Source organism: Tachypleus tridentatus, chromosome 12 (genome assembly GCF_004210375.1).
Source record: "Tachypleus tridentatus isolate NWPU-2018 chromosome 12, ASM421037v1, whole genome shotgun sequence".
NCBI classification, from domain to species: Eukaryota; Metazoa; Arthropoda; class Merostomata; order Xiphosura; family Limulidae; genus Tachypleus; species Tachypleus tridentatus.
In genome coordinates this window covers 15933077-15947598 of record NC_134836.1, presented here as the reverse complement: position 1 = coordinate 15947598, position 14522 = coordinate 15933077, and the positions used below count along the sequence as shown (strand labels likewise).

Here is a 14522-nt window from a genome sequence, read left to right as displayed (position 1 = left end):
TCAAAGTAACTTATTTCATGTGCTTTCCATGATCCTTACTCAAAAGGTGAAGAAACAAATGTTGCATCATGCTATGAGAATACCTGTGATATATTGCAGAGGTTAAACTTGTATATGCTTTCTGAATACACAACTGACAAAATAAAACTATCCCATGAAATGTTAGATCCATTCCTTGAAAACTTAAAAAATAACATATCAAGCTGAATTTGCACACAAACTTAAACAAATTTAATTTTTTCCAAATTTAGAACATAAAATATTGAAGTGAGATGTGTAATATTTGTATACTACAACCTTCTTCTCCCTTTTCTTAGACTTGGTCTCCATCTGACATTAATAGCAATTTTTAAAAAAAAGTTATTTTGAAATCGTACAATTTCATGACAAGATGATGTGATCACCCTTACATAGACCTAGCATCCATAAAAAATCTGTTTAACATACAACTAGCTAAACATACAACAAAAAAGAAACAACATGCAAATAAATCCCCTAAAGATACAAAATATGAAAATATCTGATACATATTAGCTGTTTTAAATGAGAAATTATAAAAGCAAAATCCTTTAAAAAGGAAGATACACTGCAATTAACATAGATTGGGATGGTGTTAAAAAAGGTGGAGAATGTATTTTAGGTTAACATATGAAAGAAAGGGGATACATTAAGTACTGATTGTGATGAGATTGAGAATCACTGAATAAAATAAGTAGAAAAAATTTACAAAATAACCTCAATGGTAAAATAAATTTGCACAGTAAATATAAAATTCAACACAACCATTTAAACACATGTTTCTTACATATTAAATCTTTTGTTTTTTTGTAAATAAACACAATTACAAATATAGAAAAAATTAAAATGTACAAGATGTGACATAAAAAATGTACATTACAAAATAGCATAAACCATTTAGAGAAAATTTGAAGTGAAACGCTTCAAATGTTTGTGTGCACACGCATGGGATGTGAAATGAAACCACGCTGTATGTATGTATAGTGTATGTATCTATATACACAAAAAAAAAACATCACCTACTAACTCTTCCTTTTCCAGTTATTCCTTGATATTGCTAGATTGGAAGTGAAGTTAATTTTTCAGTCTTCACCCCCCAGTGGCACGGCAGCATGTCTGTGGACTCGCACTGCTAAAACCTGGTTTTGATACCCATAGTGGGCAGAGCACAGACAGCTCATTGTATAGTACAATGAGTACAGTTTGTACTCCTTAAGTACAAACAAACAAACAATCTTCAGTCTTCAGATGCTTTTAAAACTACTTTTTTAGTTACACCTAACTTGTTGATTTTGAAATAAGGTAATTTTATAAATGTTTGCCATGCATGTATATGGACCTGGTACACACATTTTGGCTAATAAAAGATTTAAATACAACAAGAAAACATTTTCAATTTTACTGTGCACTTTTATTGCCAAACTTAAAACTCTTAACTGTTTATTGCACTATGGCTCATTTCATGAGTATGTACATCAAACATTAGTTATATGAAATAAATGTAGATAATTCACCATGCTAGAAAAAGCAATGCTGAACAATTCAATGACAGCAGCTTGTACAATTAATTTTAAAATAAAAACAAAACATTTAAAATATTCAATGAAAATTTTATTTGCCAATGTTAAAAGATTTGTATGTATTTCAGTAGCTCCTCACCACCATCATCAGGAGTTAAAGCCAATGTAAGAAATAGGTAGTTTTGCAAGAAAAAAGGTTTAACTCATTCTATAAGAGTTGCATGAGTATTATACACAAGTCAATATTTCTTTCCAAAATTGTGCATTATCACCAGCTACCCTTCACCTCTGTTGAAAAAGAATTGTTTAATTTGCAGCACAAATTTTTTATTGGTTTTCTTTCATTTAATTCACTCAAGTATTAGGTTCATTTAAATTACTGTTTTATGTCATTGTATATAACAACCAATTCCAATATGGTACTTCTCTCTTCTCACAAGATAGCTACTCTCATCCAGTGCTGTCCTCTATATGCATAATTTTTCTCTCCACATGCCACAAGTCTTTTGATACCTCCTCTTGAAATTGAATTATTCCAACATGTCTCTCATGTGAATCATCATGCATCACTTCACCACCAATAGGAGTGTAACATACTGGTGATGCATATTGCTCCCTCTGTACACATCTAACAAACTGTCACTTCTCGTTTGGTAGTTGTGTACTTCAAATGTTAATTACATGAAGTAAATGAATAGGTATAGATAATTCACCATACAAGAAAAAGCATTACTGAACAATTCAATGACAGCAACATGTACAGTTAATTTTAAAATAAAACAATTGCAGCCATAGACCTTTTTGTTTGTTTAAAGTGTCACATTCCTCTTTAGTATAGTTATGAAGTGATCTTCATTTATTTAACTTTTAGTTTCTATTAAGACCATTTCTTAACTTTAATCTTACTTTTTTACAGCAATATTGTTATTTAGTTTTCAATTATTGGCTGACTCCTCCACATTAAAAATTCTGAAGTTCATGTTACCACTTTAGAGGTCATACCAGTGACTAATGTTATTGCTCAGGAGTCGAGTGCAGACAACCTGGTAGAGGATTTATCTGCATTTTTTCACCAGTGATTGAATATTACATGGGTCAACCTCTGTATCCAGACCTTGCCTCTCTTCATCTCAAAGAAGTTGAACCTGTTAGCTTAAATATTTTCATGTCCTGATTTTGCCATTCCTTCCTATGTCCCACCTGGTGAATCAAATAAGCCTAATACAGGTTTTTAGGTTTTATTTCTCGGGTATGTAACATTTTATTCCTTTCCTCTATTTCCAATGAACTGCATCCTTCTTTAATACATGACCCATATTCTCATTGCTATTTAGTTCCCCCTTTTTTGATAGTTGGGTACATACTGATCGGTTTACCTCAGAATTAAATGATTGGATTAGCATGCCTTGCCTTTAAATCAGTTTGCTCTTGCTTATCATCGTACAGACTGTTCTTTTCTGGACCACCAGTCATTTGGTTCCATTTTTGCCTGTTTTGGGTTCAGGCCCCATATTTCCTGTCGGTCAGACCCATGCCTAATTTTCCTGCCTTCATCTTACTGTAATAGTTCTTTTCATAGTATCTTTCTACCATCCATCTCCTCTCTGAGGCTCTCCAAATAAATTCTGAGGGTTTTTCTATAGATATCCTCTTCTTTCTCTCCTCCACTTTGGCTTGTTTGTCGTATTCAGCTCTGGCTTTACATGCATGGCTTCTCTGTTGTTGGGATATCCAAGGTTGTGATGCAACCTCAGCTTGCATCTGATCTACATATTGCCCCATTTCTGCAGCATTACATCTTTGACACGATTTCTGAGTCTTTGAAATCACAAGTTGCATCATTACAACAATAGTCTGTTTACTCTTTTCAACTTTGTTGCCTGTTTTTATCACTCAGGTCCCAATATGGCATCAGTTACCATTTCCAATTCCTCCCCTTCCCAACCATTACATGTCTATTCTTCTCAGAGTGTCTTGTCTTGTAATTTTTCTCAATGATGTCAGCAGTATTGATGGGGTTTTGTCTAGTGGAAGCTCAGATTGCTGATTTACTTCATCCCTGGCATCATCTTGATAAAGATCACATGGCTCTTCTAGTTTTATCAGAAGGACCCATGATCCTGCCTTTCCCCCACCTTTTGTGTCTCCTATACTTATTTCCTTTCCTCCACCTCGAGATGCCATGGCTAGCCAGCATCTGTCAGAGGCAGTTCAGTAATTACTATCTCAGCAGTCAGTAGAACTTGTTTTACATCCTTCATTAGATTTTTATTCCAGAATCTTTGTTGTTCAAAAAAAAAAACAGGGACTGAAGGCCTGCCATCAATTTGTCCCCCTCAGTCACATCGTACAATTATCCTATTTTACCATTGAGTCATTTCTCAACCAACAGTGGTGTTTCTTTAGACTTATGGTTAGCCAAGATGGATATCATCAATGTTCATCTCCACATCTCTATATCACCACAGTTTCATCCGTATTTTCATTGCATCCATCACAGGGTGGTTTATTAATTTTGAGCCCTATCTTTTAGACTTGTTTCCACCCCTTGTGTTTTCTGTTGGTTGGTCAAAGCTTTTCTTACCATCTTCATGCTCTGGGGTTATGTTTCCAACATTATATGAATAAATAGCACATTCATAGCTGAAGTCATCTCTTAGTTGCTGCTTGGATGGGATGGTTAATCAAAATGGAGAATTCAGTCTCCTATCCTACCTGACTCTTTACACTTTTTCAGTCTTTTTCTGTTCAGGATCTTTCCCCTTCTACCCTCATCAATTATGTTTGATTCTCTCCTTATTTTCTTCTACATGGAATTTGTTCCAGGTGTCTTCTCATCAGATTCAACACCTCAACTTTTCTCTCACATCTTGTCTTCATTGACCATTTGAAGAATCCCTACAGTCAAGCATAAAAACTACACCTAATACATTCATCTCCCATTATTTATACCATGTCATGGTTTCTTTTTTATTGGGTTTTTGTCATATCCATAGATATTCTTCAGGCTTCATTGAGACTTTGACGAGCTAAGTTTATATTTATACTTCATTTACTCATCATATGGATTGCACTCTGTGGCAAGTGGTGCTTGACCAAGTATTCTTCAACTTGAGGTCCCCACTGTACAGCCATTTTGACTCGTGTAACATCAGGCAGGCTGAGTGGTGGTTCAACTTGGTAGTTGGAGCTTCAATTAATACTTCCTGTTACACATTTATTTTGTGAGGATACAGTGGTCAGATGGAGCACACAGGCACTAACTTGAGGCTTTACAGTTAGAGCAAAGAAGTTTGACTGAAGATTTCAAGAATACTTCTTTCATTAACTTTTCCATATACTCAATGATTACATTCAACATATATTTTCTCAAATAGGTTGAAATTGTTTGCTTCCATTAACAATTTTACTAAGTAGTTTAACTCCATAGTACTTAATATGATAACCAATTTTTAGTAATAAAGGTATCAGAATACTTACAAAGAGTTCAAGTGAGAAACAATTGTCTTATTACGACAATAGTCATGCTGAAGTAGTGCAGAGAATTTGCATGGAGTCTAGAGGCAACTTTTTTTCTCCAGTAGAAAGCTTTGTGGAGTCTAGAAGCAACTTCTATGTTGCAGGAGAGCTGACTTTTTGGCTGTTACATGAAGCTTTATTCAACTTTGCCTTAGTATCCTCATGATCTCTCAAATAGCATGCACAACTACCTGCAAGTAGTTCCAATACTTAATTGGTTTGCTTCCTTTTCAGGCAGTTTTAAGCTTGAAAATCATCAGTCATCCCTAGCTTTAGCCTATACTTGCAGCATCTTCAAACTGTCTGAGATTCTTTCTGGTTTCACTTAGTTAATGCAGCATTCATAGCTTTCATAACCCTTTAAATGGTCTTAATAGTGTTGGCTCGTTACAGTATAAATATGCAGTGGAAAGTTTTCTTAACATGTTTCTGTTGAGTTGTTGTTATATAATCATTTCTCATATACTTTTGTAGCTATTCTTCACTGTATCACACTTCTCCTTATTACATACGATTATCTAAAGCATTTAAAATATCCAGAAATGCCTCACTCATGCTTTATCTTCCATGGTTTTGCAGTACAATATCTCTCATAGTTGAATAACCTTTTGATATAATTGCTTCATAAGCTTGCTCGTTTCAGACCACACCACCCGCAGACTGTATGAGTAAAGAAAGATATAGCTGTTCATCAGTGCCTTTCCTTATATTGAATAACTTGTTATAGTCTGCTTTTTCAAAACCTTTTCAAGGTCACCCATTGCACTGTATCAGACAATGACATTCCTCTGGACTTTCCACTGTGTTCTCACCATGAGTGGATTTTGGATTTAAAGTGAAGCCATTCAACATAAATCTTCACATACATTTGTGGTTGTTTGTGTTTCTCCATGTTATGGGTCACAGTCAAGATAAGGTGCATTGTTCCAGTTCTGTCCTTTTTTTCAGTCCCTCATTGTATCTTATTCTGAGGATATTATTGCTTATTGAATGGTTCTCGTCAGTTTTGCTGTTAAGGGAGATTTATATTATGTATACATCCTTTAGATACCAAGTTTCTGATCCTCAGATCAGTAGATCAAAGCTAACACACAACATGCTTAAGAGTCAGTGTTTTTAGACTTCCCTGGTCTCTTGTACTTGAAGTGAAGACAGTATGATCCTGTTGGCAGTTCCCAGTGACATGAGTTTTGAGTGTAGTTGATTTGCTGAGTACGGCCCGTCACACCCTAGCCACTCTGCATCTAGGGGGTATATCCATTGATTTAACCACTTTTATACTTTATGGGATTAAGTTACATATATATTTCCATGGTTAGGATCACTATCATGCCACAGTTCTATCCCACTTGGATGTGCTTCTCTCTTTTTCTGTCCTCAGCTGCTACACATTTCATGGATAGGTAAGACGTTATACCTGGTTCAGAAGTGGTGCAGTTCACCTCAGAAAATCTTTGGATCTGACTCTCATTTTAGGGGTATCATTCAGATGCTTTCAGGAAGTACTTTCCCTCACACTAGTCTCACCACCTAATCAGTGTGGGATTCTAGCTAATCTTGTTAGAAGAGGGAAGTATCATTTTGGAAGTTATAGTTTTCTTTTTACTCACTTTTCTCATCTTTCTTTCCAACCATAAACCAGTGCTTCCATCTTCTGACAAAACTCAAAGTGACAGAATTGAATAGAGGGAGCCACATTCATCATGAGAGTATGTTAAGAGTCTCATTGATGAAGGTTTGACACATGATGATTATTTGCATGAGAAATGCATTGTAATCAGTCAGTCCCATGAAGGATCTGTGGCATGAGTAAAAACTTTTTTCTTTTTTGTATGTAGAGGATTCCACTGAATGAGAATAGCTATGTATGTGAGAAGAAGTAATTACCTGTCAAAAATACATGTTCAGTACAAGAAAATTATAACTTCAAGTTGATGACAAAGTTTGGCAAATGAAAAGTTCACAAGGTACCACACTCAACTCAAAATCAGTAGCTGTTTATGTGAAAAGGTGGATGAACAAGCTGATTTAACTTCTTTCAATGAAGTCCTCTAATGCCATTCAATAAAACTGTATTTATTTGGTATGTTTTAACATAGTTATGGAAATTTCTGTACATAGATTGTGGGATCTGTAGATATTTTGTTAAATTTGATGTAAGGCTAACCATGCCATCTTTTACAGAAGCTTGTCACAACAGAACCACAATTTTGAGCACTAGTGTATAATCTTGGCCATCAGATTGACTGTGGTTAATGATGGAAGAAATGGTTGCATTGTAGTATGAGAACTGAATATTGTTCTCATGAAATATGATTTATCCATAATATTACAGTCATACTATTTACGGGATCTACAAAAAAAAACGTTTACTAGAGTAGGTAATAATGATACCAGTAAATGTATACATTTTTACTTTTAATACAATAAAAAAAAATACTTGTAAATTTATATAAAAACATACATCAGTGAAAAAAACTATACATTTTTAAAAACCACTGGTGATACTAATCTTTTCGTGTTATGTTAGAAAGTACTACTGATTGAAGATTGCATGTGAGTTTACTCATTAGTGTATTTGCAATGGATACAACATATAATATTGTTCAATTGCTTTTAAAGATAATTTATTAAATAATCACATTTAACTAAAACATTTTCCAAACTATTCAAATAAAAGATGAAATTAGGATTTTTTTTGAATAATGTGCCTACACAAATTGTTTTAAAATATTGGTAATCAGCAAAAGTACCCAGAAGTGTGAGATTAAAATGTAATGCTATAAACAGGGATGTGGGTCCACCCTTCCAGTACTTAGAGCTATAATAGATATCTTCTTCTGGTGTAAAGATACCTGAGCTAATCAAGGTATTAAAATGTCACATCCATTTTGGCATTCACTTCATATATTTTGTTACCAACTCCCTTTCATTGTTGAATCCTCCTTTGTGGCACATACTGTTTCTTCTACTACTTATCCATTTAAACTTGATATTTGAATGGATCTAAATTCCTTTATCAAATTGGTTCAGCCAATTCTTCTCAACAGCTGACAGCAAACAGACAGATAGACGTGTGCCTTATATACACATACACACACGTGCATATTTTGCATATATAATATATAAATATTAAAGCTAAATTTCCTATTAGAGTTTACTGAGTCAATTTGTTTCTTTTATTTTTCAATTAGTTTAGAGTTCTGTTGGTAGAATATTATTTGACCTTTGTAAAATTTTCTTCAGTGCTTGTATGAATTCTTTTTATGATTACTGAATTGAATAATTCAAGACATTTACATACAAACATTTTATTATTTAAGGACAAATAGTTGGTAATAATTGGCTGAGCTATTTTTATAGCTTATCCTTGACAGATAGGTTGGATGTGTTGGCTGTATGATGCCAGTATGCAGTATTGTTAAGTTATGATTAACAAAAGAATTGCTAATATTATTCTTGTGATCATAAACATTTTACAATGTAATATAAAAATTAACTTGTATCAAAATGATTTTTTCTAGTCTTCATTTTTTTAGCAGAAATAAATTGTGCTGAATATGATAATCTAATATATCTTTCTGTTTCCATACCCTTTTTTCCATATGTATGTATATGTATATGTGTATATATACAGGGTGGCCTGTAAGTCCCTACCCATCCATATATCTTATGTATTCAGAGTATCTGTATGCTGTTCCTCATTCTTGCTGCATAATATTATGCGACACCATTTTCTGTGAGACATTTTCCCCAACATAGCAGGGGTTATTGTTCCAAATGCTGCTGTAACAGCTGCCTTCAACTCATCATTAGTATTATAACGTTGTTTAGACACAATGTCCTTTAACATATGGATGGGTAGAGACTTACGGGCCACCCTGTATATAAATATATAAAGTGTACATTACTAGAGAAAGTGTTTGTGCTCCTTCTGGAAGTTTTGTTATTACACAAGATATTAGAAAGTTCTGGAGCTTAACACTGTGTAAGAATGATGGTGATTAACTGATGTATTAAAATATTTTGGTTGGTTTAACATATCTTTCTAAAGCACTGAGTGTCAGTAGGAACTACAAACGTACACTTGTTTGGCTCAATGGGATAGTCCCATATCGGAAAAATATTCTTGACTATAATTTACTGTGTATCTTTAAAAATATGGCAAGCTTTTAGTAAATTGTAGAAGTCTGTTCTACACAAACAATAAAATCTTTTGATAGAGTGCTTTTACAAGAAATATGTCTGTAAATTAACAAAGTCACTCTGACAAGTGCAAGGTGATGTTTATGTGAAGAATGAAAGTACTTCCATTTTACTATTTGCATATTGCATCTACATATCTGCTATGATCTCTTAAGTGTATATCTAAAGTTTTTCAGCATCACTGTGCATTTTATCTGGCGTTTTTGCTATTCACATAAACTGTTACAAAATCATCAATGTAGGGTAAACTGAAGAATCTCTGATTGATATAAATTCAGAGTACCATGTTGAATAACACTCTGTTCAAGACTCTTCTTCCTCCCATGCTAATAGGATTAATACCAGTAACAAAATCTCATATTCTTAGACAAGAAAGATGGTGATGCCTCTTTCAAAACAGTTATGCTTATGCACTTTGTCCCATTGCTGCATCAGATATGCAAACAGATATCTGTCTTTCATTTTATCTGCAGAGTTTTTCTCCAACCACTTGCATGCACTGTTACTCTCCATTGAGAAATGGGTAGATAAGTCTGCTTTCAGCCCCATCCTTGTTTCTACCAGTGAGCAATAAGGTACAGTTCCATTATCTAATTTTGCATCCTCCTCCCTCCTTTATAATTCTGTCCATCTTGTGGTAAATAGATATTTTATGAAGAAAAACAGTTGCAGGTCAAAACATAAAACTCCACATATCTCAACAATCTAGGTAAAAATCACCATGCTGATACAATGGAATTGTCAAGATGTTTTGTGCTAATTTACAAAACATCAAAATAGGCAATCCTTATCATTTTGTGTGTGTTTTGATACTTTTTTGAAAACTACCAGTAATGTCATCATTTTGCATTATTCAGAAAGGACAGACTCATAAATATTTTGTTTTTCTGATTGGCTTGAATGCTTCCTTTATGACTACACCACTTACTGCTCTTTGATAGCTATTATCATCCTTGTCTCTGTTGTCCATACCATTGCACTTTGTCTGTAATTTGCAAACTTGTTTTTCAGTAAAATAAATTATACTGATGTGCAAATAGACAATGCTCTTTTTCTACTAATGAGTTATGTGATACCTCGAGAATACAACCTAAATGAATGACTCAATTCAGTACATAACTATGACAAGAGAAACTTAGCTACTTTCATGACTGATATTCTGTATTGAAATTACAGACTCTTTAAGTATACAAAAATTGTGAAAAAAATATGTGTTATTTAAGGGAGTAGAAATCATAGTATGCATTTGTATGCTACAGATATATAAGCATCTAACTTATTACTTTTTGTCTTCTGTAATATTGCAATGTATGCATTTTTTAAATTTAGTTTTATTTTGTTGTTAGCCAGTACACTATTATAAGCAGTTTTTGTTTTAACATGCTTTTATTTAGCCATTTTGAACTTAATCCTTTACAGTTGTAAATCTTTCTTAGAAGTTATGGAAAGGTTTTTGCACTGTATTAACAACTTAATCTGATTAGTATTTTATACATATATTGTATTTTGTTTACTTTAAGAATTATTCATGTTAATATTAATACATTAAGACCTAACATTTAATTTTTTTCAGGCCATTCGTTCTGCAAACTCATTTTCCAGGTTTGATGGTCACAGTGTTGAATTAATGCCTTCAATTACTGTTACAATTAGGTTTCCTTCTCATACAAATTCATCAGTCAGGTTAACTAATGATACAGATCTTTCAAAAAACCTTCATCCATAGAAGAGGGGTGTTCCAAAGATGGTAATACAATTTCTTCTTCTTCAAGAACTTCAAAATTGCTGCTGGACTCAAAACATTATGTGGGAGAAAATAAACAACTTCCTCAGAATGTTCAGTATTACAAACTTTTGAAAACTCTGAATGAATCTTTTTTGGAATGGATTAATGATTGCCTTGAAAAAAGCCCTTACTGTAATTTTATGCCAGCATTTGGGGATTATGAAAAGTATATCATCAAAATAGAGAAGAAATATTTTGTTCAAAACCTTCAAACAGAAACACCAAGTGTACAAGAGAACATATTATCTGATTTACAGTTTCCATCTAAATACACAGTCGATGAACGTGGAATAAAACATACTTTTAACTCTGGATCTAAGGCTACCAAAAAAGAAAGTATGTTTGTAAGAATATTTTAACTTTGTATTTAAAGTTTTTGTTTATGGTCTAATATATTGACATATAGACAGTAACAAATTTGTATTATGTAAAGAGGATAGCTGTTTTTCTCTGGTGACACTTCCAAAACTATTGGAGAGAAAACTATGAAGTTTTATAATAAGTATTAAAACATTGGTAATACAAAAAATCTTTAATACAGACATTGCAGAATTTCTGTAAATTACATCATCAGCCTTAATATCTCGAAAAAGTTCATAATATCTTATCTTCAAAAATCAACATTAGCATTGAGTGAGTTTTCATTTTCAATCAGAAGCTTAGAAGGCACAAATGTAAAAAGACAAAAAATATAATGGAATGTACAATAAAACTTTCCACATGCATACTTAATAAATAACATTGTTAAGTGAAACTGCTATAGAGAAAGGCTTAAATGTAAGTATAAACACTATATCTCAAAAAGTAACAATAAATATACAATAAACACACTGAGGATCCATAATTGATTACATTAATGACAGCAAAAAGAAGCTAATCTTATTATTTAGTGTTGGGTGATTATTGCAAATTGAGAGTCTTTCTTTAATAAAACTAGTTTGTAATCTGTGGTTCCAGAATCAAGAATTTTAAAGTTTTCTAGAAATAATAAGGTGGTCATTATTCTCGCAGTGAAGTCAGTACAAAACTCAAGAGGATTAGTTAGCTTATATCGACTTCTTGCTGAAGTTCCCATGTGTTTGTGTGTAGTTATTTATAGGTGACATGTAGTTTTACCAATATAGATAGTTTTACAGTTACAACAACAAAGAATAGTTAGGGAGAATCTGATTGAGGGAATTGATAGTGTCAGTACATGATTTTCATACTTCATGGTGGGAATAATGGATAAATAAAAGAAAAAAAACTAAGATACTTTCATTTTTTAACATGTTAGTTGATTTATGGAATGAGATGCCTTCAGATTTGGTGGAATCAGTAAATTTAAGGGAAGGCTTTACACAGTAAAATGTAACAAAAAATATTTTTATAGCTAATGTGAGTTTTAAGCATCAGTACATAATTTTTACTGCTGTAGTTTGAGAACTATTGACTGATTGGCTCAACATGTGCCTGAAGAGAAATATTTAAAACAAAATATGTTATAAATATATATATATTTACATAATATAAGCAATACTGTTTATTTTTTATTATTTAAAATTATGAATTGAAATATTTGTTAGCTTCCCTTCAATTTTGTTTTAATTTTATCATTACACTTTTGTTTTTGAAGTACATTTTTTATTTTCATTTGTGATTCAGTTATTTGTAACAGGAGCTTAAATATGCTTTAAGTAAGATTAGACCAGATATTGGTGTCATAAATGATGCCTTTTGCCACGTATTGTATATTAATGGTATTAAAATTTATTATAACTAGCAAAATTTAGGAGCACTTTCCTGAGCCATAGGATTCATGAAATATATTTGCTACCAATAAACACGTGAAAGTTGTTTTAACCCTTCTTTAATTACATTCCCAAGCTGCTTATACTTTTTATATCAAATGGGTGTCAAAAATTAAAATTGAAGGGGCTGCACATGAAGTGAACCATATTTCACAGTAAGCATTGTTTATTGGGTAACAGGGAAGCCAAAGAATATTTTGTGGCAGGTTTAGCCTTATCATGACCCTCCTTACTGTCTTACTGTTAAAAGAAGAGTTTCATAGTATCACTTTATCAAGCTTACAATAATCAAAACTAGCAGTTGCTCTATTTTACTTTCATTACTTCATAATGATCATATTAGCTTTTAGCCACCCATGATATGTCATTCATGCTGTAACTTCTTGTTTGAATTTCTTTTTCTGTATTTGTTGTTAATGTGTGTGTATATATATATATTTTCTGATCCTAGAGATGTCTTATAAAGTTATAAAATATCATGCAGTACTCATCTTCAATGAGAATCATCCATGCAAGTTTTAAAAGTGAATGTGATGTCTTATTAGTTGCAAAGAGAAATTATAAATATTACTAAATAACTATCTCTCTGATGTTTTTGCTATTCAGGTACAAAAAAAGAAAATTCAGTTAATTTCAAATCTTTCCCACCTGCATTATCCACAACCTCAATGAGCACATCTAGCTTTGGGTTTCAACCAACATCATCATCATCAACAAGTTCAGTCAGTGGAAAGTCATTCTTTAGGTTGGAAAATGGTGAAGTATCATCCACCTTAGTCACCAATGTGTTAACTACTACTACTACTACTACTCCATATTTGGCAGGATTCTCCTTCAAGACATGTGATAATTCATCTACCTCGGACAGAGTCAGTAAACCACCACCTGCCTGCTTTGCAACTGAGAAGTGTCCAGTACATGAATTAAAGGGTAATTATGTGAAACACCATGTAGTTTATTTTTGTTAGATTGTGAAGGAAATCATATTGACATTAAATTTGTAATAAGCTTGCAGAAAACAATAAAACCATATTTTCGAAAGGTGAAGATTTTGATGAAAATGAAATGATTTAATTGAAACAATTATTCTATAAAACTGTTTATATATATATATATTTTATATTATGCTTTTTTAATGAAATTTCAGATACTGTTTTTACAAAACTGAATTAACGAGTGGTATTATATGTATTTTTTACTTTGCACTTTTAAAATCCACAACTGTTTTTGTTGCATTTCAGTGACTTAGGTATGATTGCAAATTAATAATTTCATAACTTGTAACTTCACACTCTATGAACTATTTTTTCACTCATTATATTCCATTTTTTACATTCACACTTAAGCTGCTGTTCATAGGCCATAGACTTACAAGTTTTATTTTTATTAGGAAGATATCTAATGCATATATAGGTTAATTGTTTCAAACATTCTGTGTTCATATGGATTCATTAAAATGTTTCAAATGGTTATTTTCATGACTTAGTTTAAAACAATAACTGGAATTGTTCATCTGTACTCTGAAAATTGATTGGTAAGTAACAAATCCTGACCAGTTTCAAATTCTGTAGACTATTCATCCATTCTATTGCCAAAGTTTTCAGAGAGAATAAATATTTATGTTTTTCTGTAAAGCATTTTATTGAAGATTTTGAGGTAATTCTTAGTAAATAAGTAATAATG

General features: G+C 32.4%; 1 protein-coding gene across 3 annotated transcripts in view; it reads left to right on the top strand.

The window, feature by feature from the left end:
- Nucleotides 1-14522, top strand: part of LOC143234974 (nuclear pore complex protein Nup50-like) — a 59785-nt gene that overhangs the window by 34646 nt on the left and 10617 nt on the right. For all 3 annotated transcript variants that reach the window (XM_076472673.1, XM_076472672.1, XM_076472674.1), the window contains 2 exons: nt 10837-11385; nt 13446-13769. In XM_076472673.1, coding sequence (XP_076328788.1) covers nt 11190-11385; nt 13446-13769 — 520 coding nt within the window. In that variant the 5' untranslated portion in view covers nt 10837-11189. The remainder of the gene's footprint in view (nt 1-10836; nt 11386-13445; nt 13770-14522) is intronic.